General features: G+C 35.4%; 1 protein-coding gene across 9 annotated transcripts in view; it reads left to right on the top strand.

Annotated features, from left to right (window-relative positions):
• LOC132910982 (rho guanine nucleotide exchange factor 17) overlaps positions 1-16,758 on the top strand; it is a 70,296-nt gene that overhangs the window by 11,772 nt on the left and 41,766 nt on the right. For all 9 annotated transcript variants that reach the window (XM_060967217.1, XM_060967221.1, XM_060967222.1 and 6 more), the window contains exons 2-5: positions 1,785-1,965; positions 6,119-6,766; positions 8,033-8,269; positions 8,976-9,474. In XM_060967217.1, the coding sequence (XP_060823200.1) occupies positions 1,804-1,965; positions 6,119-6,766; positions 8,033-8,269; positions 8,976-9,474 (1,546 nt within the window). In that variant the 5' untranslated portion in view covers positions 1,785-1,803. The remainder of the gene's footprint in view (positions 1-1,784; positions 1,966-6,118; positions 6,767-8,032; positions 8,270-8,975; positions 9,475-16,758) is intronic.

Consider the following 16,758-nt stretch of genomic DNA (forward strand, 5'->3'; position numbering starts at 1 on the left):
TTAGTACACTTGATGCTGCACATTTATTACATCACAAATAAATAATCGACATTTAATTATCCATGAGTATATGAAATATTACATATGTACATCACTTAGTTTAATATAATATGTACTGTCATTAAATTTTATTTTCGCTCAAAGAATCGGAAATGGTATATGTATTATCAAATTAAGCCTTTGCGTTTGAAACAATCGATGCGAAATAAATTAGAAGAAAATGTATATCTAAAAACTGCTATTTCATCTGTCTGAACGGTTTCTATAAATTTTTCATAACAGAAACAAATCTAATTGAACTGCCATGATTATGCGAACTCACGCGCCCATGTTACGCACGCACGCACGCACTCACGCACCACAATCGCTTCTTGAATTCTTGCGAACGTTTGCGCATTCCCCGATAGCTGTGGAGAACGATTTTATTTATTTACGACGCGTCGCCGTTACTGAATGAAATTCTCGTCGATTCCCGAGAAAGTTTCATTAAAGTTACTCGAAGACGTATTGCGTACGCGCGCCGTGAAAGCTTCGGAATAGTTCTGTAAATCAACGTAATCTGTGAGAAAAGAAACGTTTACGAGGTTTGATTTGTGAACAAAGTGAACGTTAAGTCGCGATATTATCGACATTGCTCGTGTTCTGTTCTATCATGGTTAATTTATGATAGTGGAGCGTAAAGAGTATAATAAGTTGCCGAAGTACTTCATATATTAACCAAACTATATTCTATGTACTGTACATTGAAAAGGTTAAAGATGAAGAGTGGTTCGTGAGATTGATAATTATAGTGAACAGATCCTGATGTTATCATTACATTGAGATATATAATTTCTTGAAAATGTTGCAAAATTGTGTCATGTGATGTAAAATATAGGAGAGTAAGTATTTAGGTGCTTTTATCATCAGTGCATAGTTCATTTTTTCTATTAAATTGAATTGATTAAACATTTCAATCCGTCAAAGAAGTCACGCTAAATCTTTTTGATATAATAACGATAAGGATAAATTTTTGTATGCAGCTTTTAAAAGAATTATTTGTGCCTCTAGTTCATTTTCTATATTAACGAAATATCAAACTTTTAAAGGAATGTCAAGCTTCTAAGAAAATTATTCTTGTCTTTACTTAATTTTCTACATCAAAGGAACATCAAGCTTTTATAACATTTTACTACCTATTTTATTGTAACCTTTTTCGCAAACTAATTATTCGCAGAAGAGATATTAAAAAATACATTAATGACATAGTGACGACTAAAGTACAATATTTATAGCAAGGAAACCAAAGTGAATGATATATGAAAAAATATGTAATGAAATTTTTTATTCGCATATTGTACGATAAATTATTCAAATATTAAATACTCGTCGTTTTAAAATTATAAAATTTTCAGGAAAATTACAAATTGGACCATCCAGATAATTCTAATGTTAAAAAAAGAAAAGAATAAAAATGGAAAGGAGAAAGAAAAATACACATCGCACGTCAAGCGTTGCCACGAAATTTATGCTCGCTTCCTGTCGAATCAGACGGTAAAACCGTGATGGCATATTTACTCAAAACACAATTTAAGTTTACTTTACGTCATAACGCGGCCGGTGAGTTCATAAACCACGATGGAAAAGCACCATAATAAGATCATTGCCAGTACAAACTCACTATTAAAATAACGGAGACCTTGGTTGTTAACGGAAGAGACGAAGAAGGGACTATTAAATACATAATACGTTTAATGGATTTTTACCGAAGAGTGTAACGTAATTTGCCTTGTATTTCTGTGCAGGGTGAAGGGAGGATGAAGAATGCCCCGCGTCGGTGGAGACGGCGGTGGCGGGCCGGAGAAGGCAGGAGGAAGTGGTTTCGGAGGATGGCTTGGGGGTGCAGCAAGAGCCATGACAGGGGGAAGTGTCGGCGGTGGTTACGTGGTTTTAGGTGGTACCAGATACGGTCTCAGACTTTCTCAGGTAAGAGACTTGGATAGATCCAGATAGCAAGAAATACATGGATAATATGAACGTCAGTATTGAACAACATGATCAAAAAACACGACAGTCACACGTAAACAAGAATGGAATTAATTTTGTTATATAAAATTGATGAGATTATTCTTGTAATATCGAATACGTGGGTTTCTAATAATTTAGTTTCAAATGAAATAACAATTCTCGAAGTTTTTAATGAACTTCCCAATAAGTATTCATAAGTGTCCTCATACTTTTAATGAATCGTTCTGTATGATGAAATAGTTCTGTTCTAGTAAAATTTGATGTGTTTGAAATGTTCCTCGTTCGTCGAAAGGAACTTGTTCAAAATTTCTGTACATATATATATATATATATATGTTTCTTTATGTTTTTGTATTATAGCAATTTTTATGTTCTTTATTGTACACTCTTTTATCGTTGAAGATTCTTTTAAAATTCTATTTATCTAAACGCGTGAAAGCTATTCTTTGTTACATAGGCACAAAAAGCAGTCGGTATCAATTCAGAGAATATAAAATATTGGTTAAATGATATCTTTCGTTTCAATCCGTAATAACTCGCTTGCTTATTATTATACTCTTCAATTTGACACTATTCTTTTTACCAACAGAGCAAGCTACAGAATGTGTACACAAAAAGAATAGCGTCAACGACAAACCTTGTGCTATTATAATTACAGAAAGAGTTACGCAACAACTTTTTGTATCTCTACCAAAGCAACTAAATGCATTCTCACACAATGTATGACGCGAAGTCTATTACCACTGGCAACATTTAAAAAGAGCATATTATATTATAAGAGTACTTACGTACAACAGTTCCTTTATTACGAGTCGCATTCCTCGTATCCAAATACGGTTCAAAAAGACTGTACTGTTGTTCAAAGTGCGTCAACGAGAGGTCGGAATGGGAAAGGGGGGATATGAAGTTTTTGAAATTTCACGGTGGTGTTGCCAGCGAAATTTTATTGGTTAAGCGGAATGAAGAGCCGCGAGACCGACGCAGCGTCCAGCCAAATAAGAATCCAAACTCCGTTGGCTGTCGTGACGACCTTCGACGGATTCGCGACAGAGAAGAGACGTTTTCGCGGTGAGCAAAATGAAGATGTCGGAAATTCTAAATATAGAATCGATCGCGCAAATAGAATGCCGCCAGTCAGTGACTCGTACCGATTTCGAGCCATCTCCCTTTTTATTCCTTCTTTCTTCCTCTTCCTATTTTTCACCGATGCCCGTCCTCGTCCGGTCGGAATAATATCCACGTTGACATCATACGCACACGTAGCGGCGACGTGAAAATCTCGTGCGAAACGTACTGCGGCCGAGCCCGCGAACACTTTGCCAAGTCCTTCAATCGTGAATCTTCACCAACAAATCACCGTGAATACGTCGCGTCGGCCGATCGGGAGCCGATGATCTGACTCTCGTGTTCCGATTTTAGACGCCTCGTGAACGCCTTTCTCAATCTCAACCCTTCTTAGTCTTTGTACATGGTGGCCTTTCAAGATTTATTTTTTTCCTTAGTCTGAATTTTTATAAAGATTTCTCATACATTAATATTTGGACACCATGGTGTTATGAAACATTATTATTCTATATATATATGATAATGTTATTGAATTAATTGTTGAAGCAACAAGTTACAGTAATTTTATATAAAAAAAACATGTATATGTTATGTATATACTTACAATCTGTAAATAATATAATATTTAATCATAGTATATTTATTTTTATAATTTCAAATTTCAAAATTATTTAGTGTATTCGTTATTTTCCAAAAACTACGTGCATTAAATAAATAACACTTATATTTCTACTGACTACAATAAGTACATATATACATTTTAAAATAAATATACTACAATATTACACAATAAATACCTACATATTCCTATTAGTATCAGAATATAATCCTTTGAATCGCATAGTAAATCGTAAACTTTAGTAACATTATATCATCATTCAACGAATTTTAAATACCAGGAACTCGAGATAAACTCGTTTCATTAGACGTCCCAGGTAACTTAAGCAAAATTAAATTCTCCAAGCACCAGAAACACTTGAATTTAAATTCATACTTAACCTAAATAAATATATCGAATCCCCGAAAGATCAGCTTATTCAAGTAGAAAAGATTTCTTTAAGCTACTCGATATATTCAAATAATCTTCTCTATTCGAATACATGATTACTGTGTAAATATAGGTCTCTTATAGTGTTATTGCAACACGAAGCACAGGTATTTCTTTATTTTTTCTTTTTAGCATTTCCTCGTGGTATCTCGTTCTCAGCCGCGCAACGTAAAACGTCAGAATAAAGATCGAAGCAGACATTTCGAAACGTATCTCACTATCTCAGGAGGATTTCCAGAAAGGAGATTAGATGGTTCTACTTTCCAGCATATCCCCCGTACACCGTGTTGCATACAAGAGTCAGAGATCTATTTCAGAGGAGTTTATCTCCGGCTCGTTCGTGGGAAGAAACAACGTCACCTTGCCTCGATGCCATTGTCTCCTCTGTTATCCTCTTTACCACAATCGTCCTTATGCACGTATCAATCGAACCCATAGATAATCATAAAACGACGCGAATAATCATTACGGATTCTCAGTAACATCTCAGAATGCTAAAATATTTCAATGAAAGAAGATTTTCGTTCTTTGCAGTCAAGGATAGAGAAAAATGAAATAATTTACTTAATTCTTAACTTCTAAGAAATTAATTTTGAATAGTTATAATATATATTATATAATATTATAATATTATAGAATAGTTATAATTAAAATTAAATATGAATTTATACGTTAGATCTTTTTAATCTTTTTCTTCTAATTTTAGTCACAATGTACAATTGCAAATATATAGGTGAAAATGAATGATCAATAGAAAAAATATTTAAATTAGGTGTTCCCTCGTAGGCAAGGACAAGGTGAAATTACCTTGTACAAGCAGGTTCTACTTCCTATGTTTCGTTTTACACGGTATCACAAGAAGCAGTCTTTGAGTCTCTTTATGTACGAAGCCACTTCATAGGCTTTAACGGTCCCATTTGTTCCGCTGCTTTCGTGCTATATTACACAAAGGACTATAAGTACGTGGTCTGATCTACATGCATGAGAGGCCGCCTTTTTTCATAGCGCGCTACAAATTAGGAATAAAATATTCGTGAGGTCTTTGAATACCTCCATACCTAAAGGCTAATTCCTTTTACTTCTATGTTGAAATATGATTTATTTAAAAATATATAAGGAACGATTCAAATAATTATAAGTGTGATAATGAGTTTTATTTTGTTTCTAATATCGCGGAAGATGCGGAAGAAAAATGTCAAGTATTCAATTGTAAACGAAATTTTATACGCCGTGATAATGCAACTGTGCGTGGTTGGTTTCTTGCTGATCGTAGAACATGTAACATGACAATGTAAAGATTCAGCAGTTTTCTGGAGTTTATTTTCGGAGTTTACATATGTTCTTGATCAAACTAGCCTACTAGTAGTCGTTTTAACTTGGAGTTGTCAAGTGTACAATTTAGTGCCTTTTAGGATTTCAATTTATCAAATGTGAAACGTAGTTTCTGTAAGTGCCATTGTTTCAATAAGTTTCCTTGATATAAAGTCACCAAGAATAAAATATTAGATTTTTAATGATTCTCTTGACATTTGAGCCTCTTAGAAGACAAAAACCGATTAATTCAACTTTTTATTAACCTTCTGCTTTATTACATAAGTATAATTAAATGTTTCTTTCAAATTCTCGAGTTCTATATTGAGTTTTATGAGAAATATGTAAAAATTCCAAATTATAACTCGCAAATGTATTTTATAAATTAATTTCCAGCATAAGATTAAAGATTATGCACTCCAATGTATTCCGAAAGAATAACGCAACAAAAAGAATTTTACAAAATATGTACAGATCATAAGCTCTCAACTAATATTATTTCACATAAATTAATTTCAAGACAAAAAATACCAAATACTAAAAATAATAAAAACCACAGTTCTTTTAGCACAATTTTCCTCTAGACTTAAACGTTCAAAGCAATTCAAATAAATCACTTAAATAAACAAATAAATCAACAAACAAATAAACAAATAAAAAATAAATAAATAGAAAATTTTTTTTCAGGAAAGTTTGCCGCCATCGAACTCGCGGGAAGAATCGCAGGAAAGACGTCGAAAAAGGAGTTCTCGGGAGAGCGATTCTCGCGAAAGACTGACGGAGAAGAGTCCGGAAAACGCGACGCTCGATCTGAGCACGAGCCTCGCCGACTGCTGTTGCATCGGTCCACGTTCCCGTTTGCCGTTGCCAAGGATCCCGCCGTCGGCAACGAACGTCGCTACGTCGTCGACATACCCGTTGTCGTCGTCGACGTCGACGTGCGGAACAAGCGGTGGAAGCGGTGTAGGTGGAGCTGGAGGTGGCGGTGGAGGAATTGGTAGTGGACAGGCTCCTTTTCCTGGGCCTCCCACGTTTTCGAACAGCCGTGTTGCCGGCGTGGAACAGCCGGCGACGCTGACGACGCCAACGACGTCGGCGCAACCGTTGGTGAACTCTAATAATAACCGAGGGATGCTGCAAACATCGGTGGGGAACAGCACTGGCCAGCACCATCAAGCACAATCGTCCGCGGCTCTAACAGCGGCGGTACCGTCGTCTTCGTCGCCATCCACTTCGACATCGTTCAACACATCCACCGCCGTTCCGACGTTGCAGTCCGTCTCGGTACCGCGCCAGCTAGCACAGTGGACCAAGCATCAGACGCTGAAGCTGCAGGTATTTCTTCGAACGTTCAAGACATTCGAGGAAGATTTGCTTCTGATGATTAACGTTGCTTCTATTCCTTTCGGTTCAATTTGGGTTATCTTTCTGGTTAGCTTTGGTCAGGTTTGATTTGGTTTGATCCTTTATACGTTGATTTGATCGTGTGTAAATGCGAAGTGGATCGTGGATTATGAATTGTCGATAGGATGTATGAACATACAATAGGTTTATATAGTTTCAGTAGATTGGAGTTTTGTGATGAGAGTTTTCAGACGCGTTCTGGAGGATATTTTTGGGAATACGTTGATCGGAGGAACGCTTCAGAGGCTGTAGAAAAACTGTTGTGATTTCGTAAGAGTGAGCTGGTTCGTAGGAATTTGGGACGACGTGTCTTCGACCTGAGAGAACGCTTTGTGTCAAAGCTCGAGAGGTGGCTTACAAGTGGTAGAGGTGTAGTATTTTTAATGGCTGGAGATGGGGGTCGGCGTGGAAGGTCTCGCGAGGATTGATTATTATTTATTTCCTCCCATTTCTCTTTTATCTATATCCGTCTCGTTGAACGCCAGTATTTCTTTTGCTCTTCTTTTTGTAACTGTCAAGAAAGGAAAACAGTAACGGATCGAAAATAATGTATTTGACAATTCGTGGATTTCGCAATTCTTGGCTAAGCCAGATTAATTTTCAACTGACAAGGAACGAGTTTGCCTTTGTTGAATTTTGGTTCACCTGTTAACTTGGTTCAACCTGTTAATTTGGCTTGGTCGAATTCCAATGAGAAATGATAAAACAGAGAGAATAAGAATTGATCGCCGGGCAAGTGACAGGCCTAGAGAATCGAAAAGTCGTATGTGTACGATACGTAGGTGTCTAGTCGAAGAACGATATTCTATTTTGGTCGTCATCTGTCTTTTCCCTCGCGGCAAGCACGAGGCAGCGCACGCTGCGCAGCATGGTCGATCCAAAAATTGGTTTGGTCGCGAGTGCACGATCTTAAAAAACTTATAAGAAAGAACAGAGTCGAAAAACCTAAGAAAACCTTATAGTCAAAGCTAAAATTTTAATTTCACAGACAAACTTTCCGCAGTTTTCTTGAATACAACAGGCCACTTAAACTTTGATTACTATTTAAAAACACTTTTGAGCATTAGCTTAAAAACTTATTAGGTAAAAAATGAAATAAAGATATTATTAAGTAACTCCGAATTTTTTTACAATTTATAGGATGAAAGTTTGGTTTGGTAATATTGTGGCGATAAAAACGTAATCTGTTCTATTCAGGAACCAGCAGTGATAGCGGTGGACCGATTGCATAGGTTCCGGTGGAGCGGGGGCGGAGGAGGAAGTAGCAAAAAGTCCTCTTCCGGCCCCCGGAGCGAAAAGGCCGAGCGCCTTCGAGAGCTCACCGAGAAACTCAAGGGACCAGCCCCGGTACCACCACCTAGGAGACCTTCGCGGGCTCAAGCATCCTCTCCACCCCCCAGTGGATATCAACCACTCTCACAGAATTATCCTCAGGTAAGTGGAATTCGTTTTCTAATTAATAAATCTTTCTGTCACTTCTAGCAACTTCCTACTTTTTCCACTTTTTATCTTTCCGCAGGAAGAGAGACTGAAAATCTGCTTCTGTTTCCTGTTTTTTAAAATAATAATTTATATTCACTCGTATGTAAAATAAGTTCACCGAAATTTATAAAACAAATATGGTATTTGATGATAAATGTTTTCCTTTGAGTTTTTAGATCTTTTTCAGCATTTCTTTTTTCGCTAAAAATTTAAGATATAACGATGAAATATTATAAGCTATCAGTTCGGAGATTTAATTAGAAATATTGTAATGGAATCTCATATTCAGAAGGTTTAAAAGATTCTTGTTAATCACGTGATTAGAATATTATATTAATTTCCGTGCCACTAGCTTTATAAAAAATAAGTAGTCTTACATTGCTACAAGATCTCCAATGTAAGGCAATTCTTGAATTACCAAATTTTCAGATTCTCATATTATATAATATTACTGTTTATCATACTATAATAGTACTCATTGTTATTGTATAAAAGTACTGTTTAGAAAATACTCAATCTAAGAAGTTCACTATATCAAAGTCTCATTCACCACGATGATGCGACTAACAATATATTTGAAAACACTCAATAGATGCAATATATAACTTCATGAATAAAAATCCTATCATTTCAACGAACAACCAATTTTTTCCTCCAGACAATAAATCAAGGATGTGGTCGCTGTGATGGTCGACCTTCTTGTCGAAGCTACACGTACAGTGAGGGTACGAGTCATGGGTCGGGAAATCAGCAACACCAGTTAAAGACGATCAACCGGTGTGACAGTGTCGGTGACGAGTGTTTCAGTGAGTCGAGTAATGACGCGTGCAGGAAGCTATGTAGCGACTCGAGGAGATCTTCGCGGTCGGTCAGGCAACATGATAGGAACAGTGGTGACGTAAGTGACATCAAAAACGAGCTGAATGCCAGTGCGGACGGGGCGAAACACCTGAGACAGTACAGTGATTCGGTGGTGGATAGTGGTACGTGTGTGGACGATTTGTGCGACGATCTGAACGCCTCATCCGGGGCAGGCAACGAAGGCGAAGCCAGGGATGCGATCACAAGGTTGGAGCCCAGAGGGCCTCTTCTTACGCTTCACAGAGCTGGTGCGCCGTTTAGGAGCGCTTCCTTCGGTCAGGTGGACTTCAATCAAGGTAATTGATTCTTAATAATCCAGTCTTAATTGGACACTGTTAGGTTGTATCTAATATATAAACCTCTCGATATTGCCTGAACATAAATTTTCAGATGCGTTTCAAATTTTACTAATATAATAACGAACTTCGTGTCTCATTACAGTGGGAATGAAATTTTTAAAAGTTACGTGCAAAGCAAATAATATATCTGTAAAAATTATTTGAATGAGCCATTATACTCTTAAATACTGACATTAATTTATCTTCGTATTAGTAATTTTTAATTCTACTAAAGAAACTACGACGAGGAAGCTCAAGTGGAAGCGATCATTAGCTTATAATCGCGATAGGTTTGTAGATTTTGTTCACAGGTATCATATCCATAGGTATAAATGATCATACACTAAGCGGTAGAAGCATTTGAATGGGCGTAGCAGTGGGAGCAGAAGCAACCGTAAGAACAGTTACTCCAAAGCATTCATTGTACTTTGTTTCCGTGTTTATCTTTTCGGGTCTTCACCTGCTCGGAACTGGTTCTACTAGTCACTCTCCATAAAAGGTTCTGCTTTACTTCTTTACTCGAGCGTTATTACTCTAGTAGGTTCAAAGAAAAACATTTTGTTTCCGTCTGTCCAATGAAACAATATGGGAATTTGTCGACAAGTATTCTTCCGATTGAAAGGAGTTAGCGAATAATATCCATTTTTATGAGAAATTACGTTTCTAGTTGAAATATTTGTAAAGAGAGGACGGATCAATAGTAGCGTATGTAGTAATGGCGTATAAAAATGTTAATAAAATCACTAGAATTATGGAACAATATATTTCATGATAATTCTTTGTATTATAAGAAATTAAATTTCTTTATGAACTTTAATTTCTTCTGTTTGTTAAATTGTATCTTAGTATGAGAAGATCGTTATTGATATGTATTATTTCTTGTTTCGATTTTCTCAACGCTTTTCCTAAAATATCATGAATCTTTTTAGTTGTTAAAACCTTAACAACTAAAAGATTCAAATACAAAAGATATTAAAGCTACAAGCTAATTAAAATCTTGGTATTTTTCCCAAGCTTGGCGAACGAACCAGTGTATAACAAGAAAAACGAATAAAAATGAGATCTTCAACTCCATCCTTATCGTTCATCTCTACTTCCCAAGCAAGTATTTTCTCCAAGGCCAGCCAAAACATTAAACGTTCCACGTATCATGATCTTCGAAGTTCATTTAATAACGCCATGAGCGCGAAGTCGGAAACAAAAAAGAGAAAGAATGAAGTTAAGAAACGCGAAGATAAAGCGCAGAGATAAAATGCGGAGATAAAGCGCGAGCTAGAAGTTACGAGTTACATAACGGGACGCGATAATGTTACGGCCAATATCGTTTCGTTTTCATTCCGAAACACGATAAGTAATCGCCTCTGTGGCGAACGCGGAAATTTGGAAGGAAAAACATTGTCAATTAATTATATGATTTGTATACGGCCGATTGTGTACTTGTAAATATTGGCCAGCAAATCCGGGAGCTGCGCGCGAGAATGCAGACTCGGGCGGCATGGCGGTTAGCCAAATAAACACTACCCATTATGTCTATTATTATATTCATGTAGGTGTCGGTTTGTATAACTGAGGATAGGGACAATCTAAATCCGTAAAAAGCAGCGAATATCTCGCAAAATGTTCGTTCGTTACAGGAAAACATTTTTCGTGTGGAAAATTCTGTTCTTTTTTTACTAACCATTAAGGTCAACGTTGCGTTAACACATTTTCATTTGCAATCTTCTTCAGTCAATTTATCTTAATGGACTCTGTTTTTAAACATTGTGACCATGAGCGGGAGTGTGCTCACTATTTTTTTTTCGTCACATTTAGTTTGAAATTCTTTTACTGTAATCGTAAGGAACACATCTCGTTACAATGCCAGTGCAGTTTCAAAAAATTTCGTATAATACACGCGATATACTCATGAAAATTGTCTATACTAAATGCTAAAATACTTTCATGAATCACTTTACATGACGGTTTATATGATTAAAGATAGGAGCAATCTGAATTCGTAAAAATATCTCACAAAATGCTTCTTCATTATCGAAAAACATTTTTAGTATAGGAAAAGTTTATTTTTTTACTTTTTCTCTTAAACATTTCGTCTTCTACCTCTTTCTTTTTCTTCTTCTTGCGAATACAAGTCTGCTTTCTAAATTTCACGCGTGTTAAAGAAGCCTACGTCCTAAATTCACTCGATACATCGTGTGGCCATATTTTATTCGTGAATTCCAGTCCAATAATTTTCGAGAATTCCGAATGCTTTTCCTGTACAAAATTTCTCACCGTCTGGCATCGATCGATGTTTACCGATAAACAGTTGAATCTCAATTTCGATGCAATTCAAACCAATTCGATGCTTTACAATACTGTCGCAATTTGAATCTGTAGGAGTACGATTCGATGCCAAAAACTGTTGAAGTTCTGACTAGTTTTGAATTTTAATGTTTCGATAAGTTTTGAGAATCGTGGAAGTCTTCAAAATCTTTATAGAGTGCAATGTTTTGAAAACTTGATGAATAGATAATCAATATTTCACGTAGAATAATGAAGATAAAATATAATAGAAGGTATTGTAGATTAATGTAAGAGATTGTACTGATATATAATCGTAGATATAGTTGAAGATATAAGATACTGAATGCTCATTAGATTTTAAAGGCTCTGAGACCGATCAAGATTTCCAATTAAGATTTTCACAACTGATCGGAGTATTAAGAACTCGAGATTTTCAAAAATAATCCAATTGCATTCGAAGAAATTCGAATTCAAGATTTGAATCTATCGAGGAATAAACAATTTATATAATACGAGTTAATTGATTCTTCCCACAGTACTTCGCATTTAGATAAGTGGATTCAGCCTGCAACATTCAGACATTATGTGATATTTGGTTTCAATAAAGGGAGTTGTACTGTATTTCACAGTATATCACTATACTTTGGATATTCGTGCATTTAAATATGAAAAGTCATAAATATATCAAGTTGAATAATAGAGCTTTCGTATAATACGCATAATATATTTATAAAAGATATCTACAAGTGTTCAAATACTTCCGTGAGCCTGTGTACATGAATTTGTACCACAATCCAGTCTACACGTTATTATCAATACGCGTAATCCCATTGTTGCGTTTCATTTATCATAAACGGTTTCTGGTCTTCTTGCGAAACATGAAGCCTTTATACGCGCAGTAGCTTGCAACGAGATATTGGTTTCATCTCCTCTTCCAGAGAGGAAGGAAGAAAAAAAGAAGAGAAGTGAAGAACGTCTATACACAGTTTACACTCAGTGCCGAAAATAGTAAACGCTTTTCTAAAGATCTGGATTTTTCGTTCCGACATCGGTAGTCGTATAACATTGACTTTCGTCTAGATGTACAGTTACAGCCCTGAACTACATATCGAACGAAGGCAGCTTCGGTTTCATAATAAAGAAATAGAAATAAAAGAAATATTAGAGAGAATCGGTTTCCGTTGCACTTGTATCGCGAACGACCTTAAAGATAATGCATTTTATGTCCATGGCCTGAATAAAAGTATTATTTGCTCATGTAATTATTTGAACAAATCCTGTCGCATTGTGTGGTACATAATAGTTGGCCAAAAGGTAATCGATGGCACTGGCTAAAGGAAAATACGATTTGTGTATTTCTCCTATTGTGTTCATGCAAATACTGTTATTATTATTATAGTTTGTATTATTATATACGTGATTTATTTGGAATTCTTGATTCTGGAAGAATTATTTGTAGAAATTAAAGTCTAGCTTTTATGTAATATAGTTATCACTTATATATATAATATAAGTAATATATATAAGTAATATAAATATTACTTCTCTTGTAAAACCTTTTTTCAAGGTTATTTTTCTCTTATTAGATATCTAGCACAATGACAAATTCAGAATATTTAATAGAAAAACGCTACTGTGCATGAACCAGATATTTTGAAAGAGAAAATCTTTGTTTTAAGAGAAATATTTACCGAAGAGCGATTGATGCATTGCAGAAAGTAGTCAGTGTAAATCTTCTTTTCTGAAGTTTAAAAAATAATCGTGGGTATACCCACAAAATGGACGGATTATGTAATTCACGGATGACATTCATTACAACAAGCTTCTGATTAAAGAGAATCAAACAATCTGTAATTTTTTCCTCTTTGTTGAAAAAATATAGCAGGAATATCATTAGTAATTTTTACGCTACATATTTCTTTTACCTTTTGTCCGTATAGTTTGGAGTCCAAAATCACATTCATGAGAAGTAGAGAAAGGTATTGTTAGATTGCTAGACTACTAGACTGCACATATCTTTGAGATGTGTCACTCGACTATGAAAAGTCCTAAAACTGGACTACCTTTAGTTAAGACCTTTATTTACCAAGTACAATATTACAATTCAAAGTAGAATTGTTTCGATACGCATTCTGATACAAGCAATTCACATAAACAAATCTTTTTAGAGCTGCTTAAAATCCAAAGACTATTAGCTATGTAGTAAAAGGAAAAAAGTCGTTTCATTATTAGATATTGAAGTAATTAGCAATTTTCTATTTTAGACTTTTTTCGTTTCAAAGTATAAATCTTTTTATTTCACATCGATTTACTGAAACATTTTGTTTCTTTTTTACACGAAAGAAAATTTAAAAAAAAAGGACGCCGACGTCTCGATGTGTAACAAGGCCGAAGGCGTGAAACGCGGCGAATCGCGTGCGTGGCGCAAGCCGGAAACGCTTCGAGCTAACGCGCCAACAAATCTCTTGCGGGACACCTTTTACGTTCGGAAGACGGTTTACGAGGACGTGTAACTAGGTATCTTCTGAAATACAGCTACGGTCCACGGATCTTCTCGGCCATTAACAGCGGGAGAACGTTGAGCATTCAGAATGGGGGAAAAAGAGATCGAGAGAAAGCAGCGGTAGATAATAGATTTCCTCTTATCCGACTATCATCGTCCGACAAACGAAAAGAATCATACGCGATGATAGTGATTACGATCATGAAGTTGACGATCATGTTGCCTCCGGCGACGATTGTTCTAATGAAAACGACGCACGGAAACTGATTATGATCTTAGGTGGAAAATAACTGAAAAAAGAATGAATTGCGGAGAAAGGAACTCTTTGTTGTACGGTGAAAATGTTTCTTATGAAATGGAAACGGGTTTTATGATGTAAAGTGATTTTCGCAACAAATAGAGAGTTTGTTGTGAGAAATGGATGAATAAATAAATTGGTAATAAATATTAGATTAGATATGTTTCTCTTTTGAACTAAAATACTAAAATAATTAAAATATCTCTTTTTAGAGAGCAATCTTAGCATGCTTTCCGTTTATGGTTTTCGTATTGGGATCTGCTGAACAATAGTTTGAATGCTACATTCGGAAAACGAATAGTTAAATCGCATTATATTCTTCTTCTTTTTAGATGATATTAAGTAAAGCGAAAAGCGTATGAATAGATGATATTCTGGAGCGTATAGTCTTATCGTATACATGCGTTCTCAAGTTTCACTATTTTTCCTATCCCGATATTTATGCTCAGGAGAAGTTTTCTCATACAGAAAACTGTGAACTAAATTAACGGATGTGTGTTTTACCGCAATGAAAAGATTTACATAGCGGTCAATTTGACGTTTAATTACTGTGACGATAATTACGGGAAGGCCGGGGTAACACGGAATTCATTATGATCGTTCTCGATGATTTACAACATCTGTTGTAATTATCGGTAGGTTCGCCGTACGATCAACAAGTTCCTTATTACTTTCAATTTTCACAACGTAAGATCGTATTTTCAGATATGTAGAATGCGAAACTTCCTTCTCGAAATGCTATTAAAATTTGCATAGAAAAATGATTTCCTATTAAAGGAAATTTTAATATCAAGTCGTAGTAAATATAACAAAAGTCGCGATCGTCCAGAAAATCCTTAGTAGTCTGTATATTTATTATGCTATTAGATACAGATTACGCTATGTACAGAATTTGTGCCAAATTAGTAACACGAACGTGCTGCGTTTCCTTAGACAGCAAATAAATTTGCTGCATGCACTTGGAGCGTGTTTATTAGCGCACAATATACATACTCAAAAGCTAAATTATCGCTAGTAATCCACTATAGTTTAGGATATATAATTTCTAAATAAATTTTACTACTGTTTGTTGAAATTTTATATGAATCTAAATTGTCTACTTGACAGAAAGTACCAAAAAATATCTAATTCTTTTTATCAGTTTTTTTATGAACTTCAAATTATATACATATATATATACTATATATACATGTATTATATTACGTTAATTATATACATGTAATATATTTGCATATATTACTCTATATTACAATTTATAACAAGATTATGATACAAGAACCCCAAAAATAATAATTATAGTATTTATAATCCTAGAACAAAATTTTGCAATATGAAAAAATTATGACACAATAATTTGAGATAAAAATCATAGTATTTATAATTCTAAATCAGCAATTTACATTACATATACAAAAAAATTATATGGCATAAGAACATCTTTATCACTTCAATCGAATGATCATAATATTGAATTTATTATAATACGTTCTTAAAAGACAATTATTTCAAAGCACGGATGTTCCTTAATTGAAATTATGTCAATCAACTATCCATGGCTAAATTGGATAGTTAAATTTTAGAATCTTGTCAGTGATATTCTATACAATATAATTGATAGAACGGAATAACAGAAGCTCCGAGAACGACAGAGTTCGTCTCTTAATCGGTCGCTATATTCGCGGGAATTCGGCCAAGACGACGTGCTGTCGGTTTGGAACGTCACCGAGATCTTCGTTCCCGTTCCCACTCGTACACTCTGTTTATTATTATTGGAATGGTCCACCTCCTCGTGTTGAGAGGGCTGCCAAACTTACCTGACACTCGAGGAGGTAATTAGAACTTGCTCTTTCTTTCACTCGTGGTCTTGCTCACCGCGATGACCTCGCAACAGCCACCGGTATGCGAAAATCCGCTCACGATCCTATTAAAAATCTACTCTCGTCCGTTTTCTACTCGGTTAACACGCGATCTACCAATGTGTATTTTCTTTCTCCATTTCCAGGTATCTCTTGATAGACAGTTCGATTAAAAACCAGTGATTCATAGTCAGCAAAGGTGTTTGGGAACGATTGATCCGGCGGAAGTTTACTTTTGATTTTTACTGCTGCTCTCTTTGCTTTTTTTACTCGAAAAACACGCTACCGTTTCGTTCCGTTCT

The sequence above is a fragment of the Bombus pascuorum genome, chromosome 9 (genome assembly GCF_905332965.1).
Source record: "Bombus pascuorum chromosome 9, iyBomPasc1.1, whole genome shotgun sequence".
Classification (NCBI taxonomy): Eukaryota; Metazoa; Arthropoda; class Insecta; order Hymenoptera; family Apidae; genus Bombus; species Bombus pascuorum.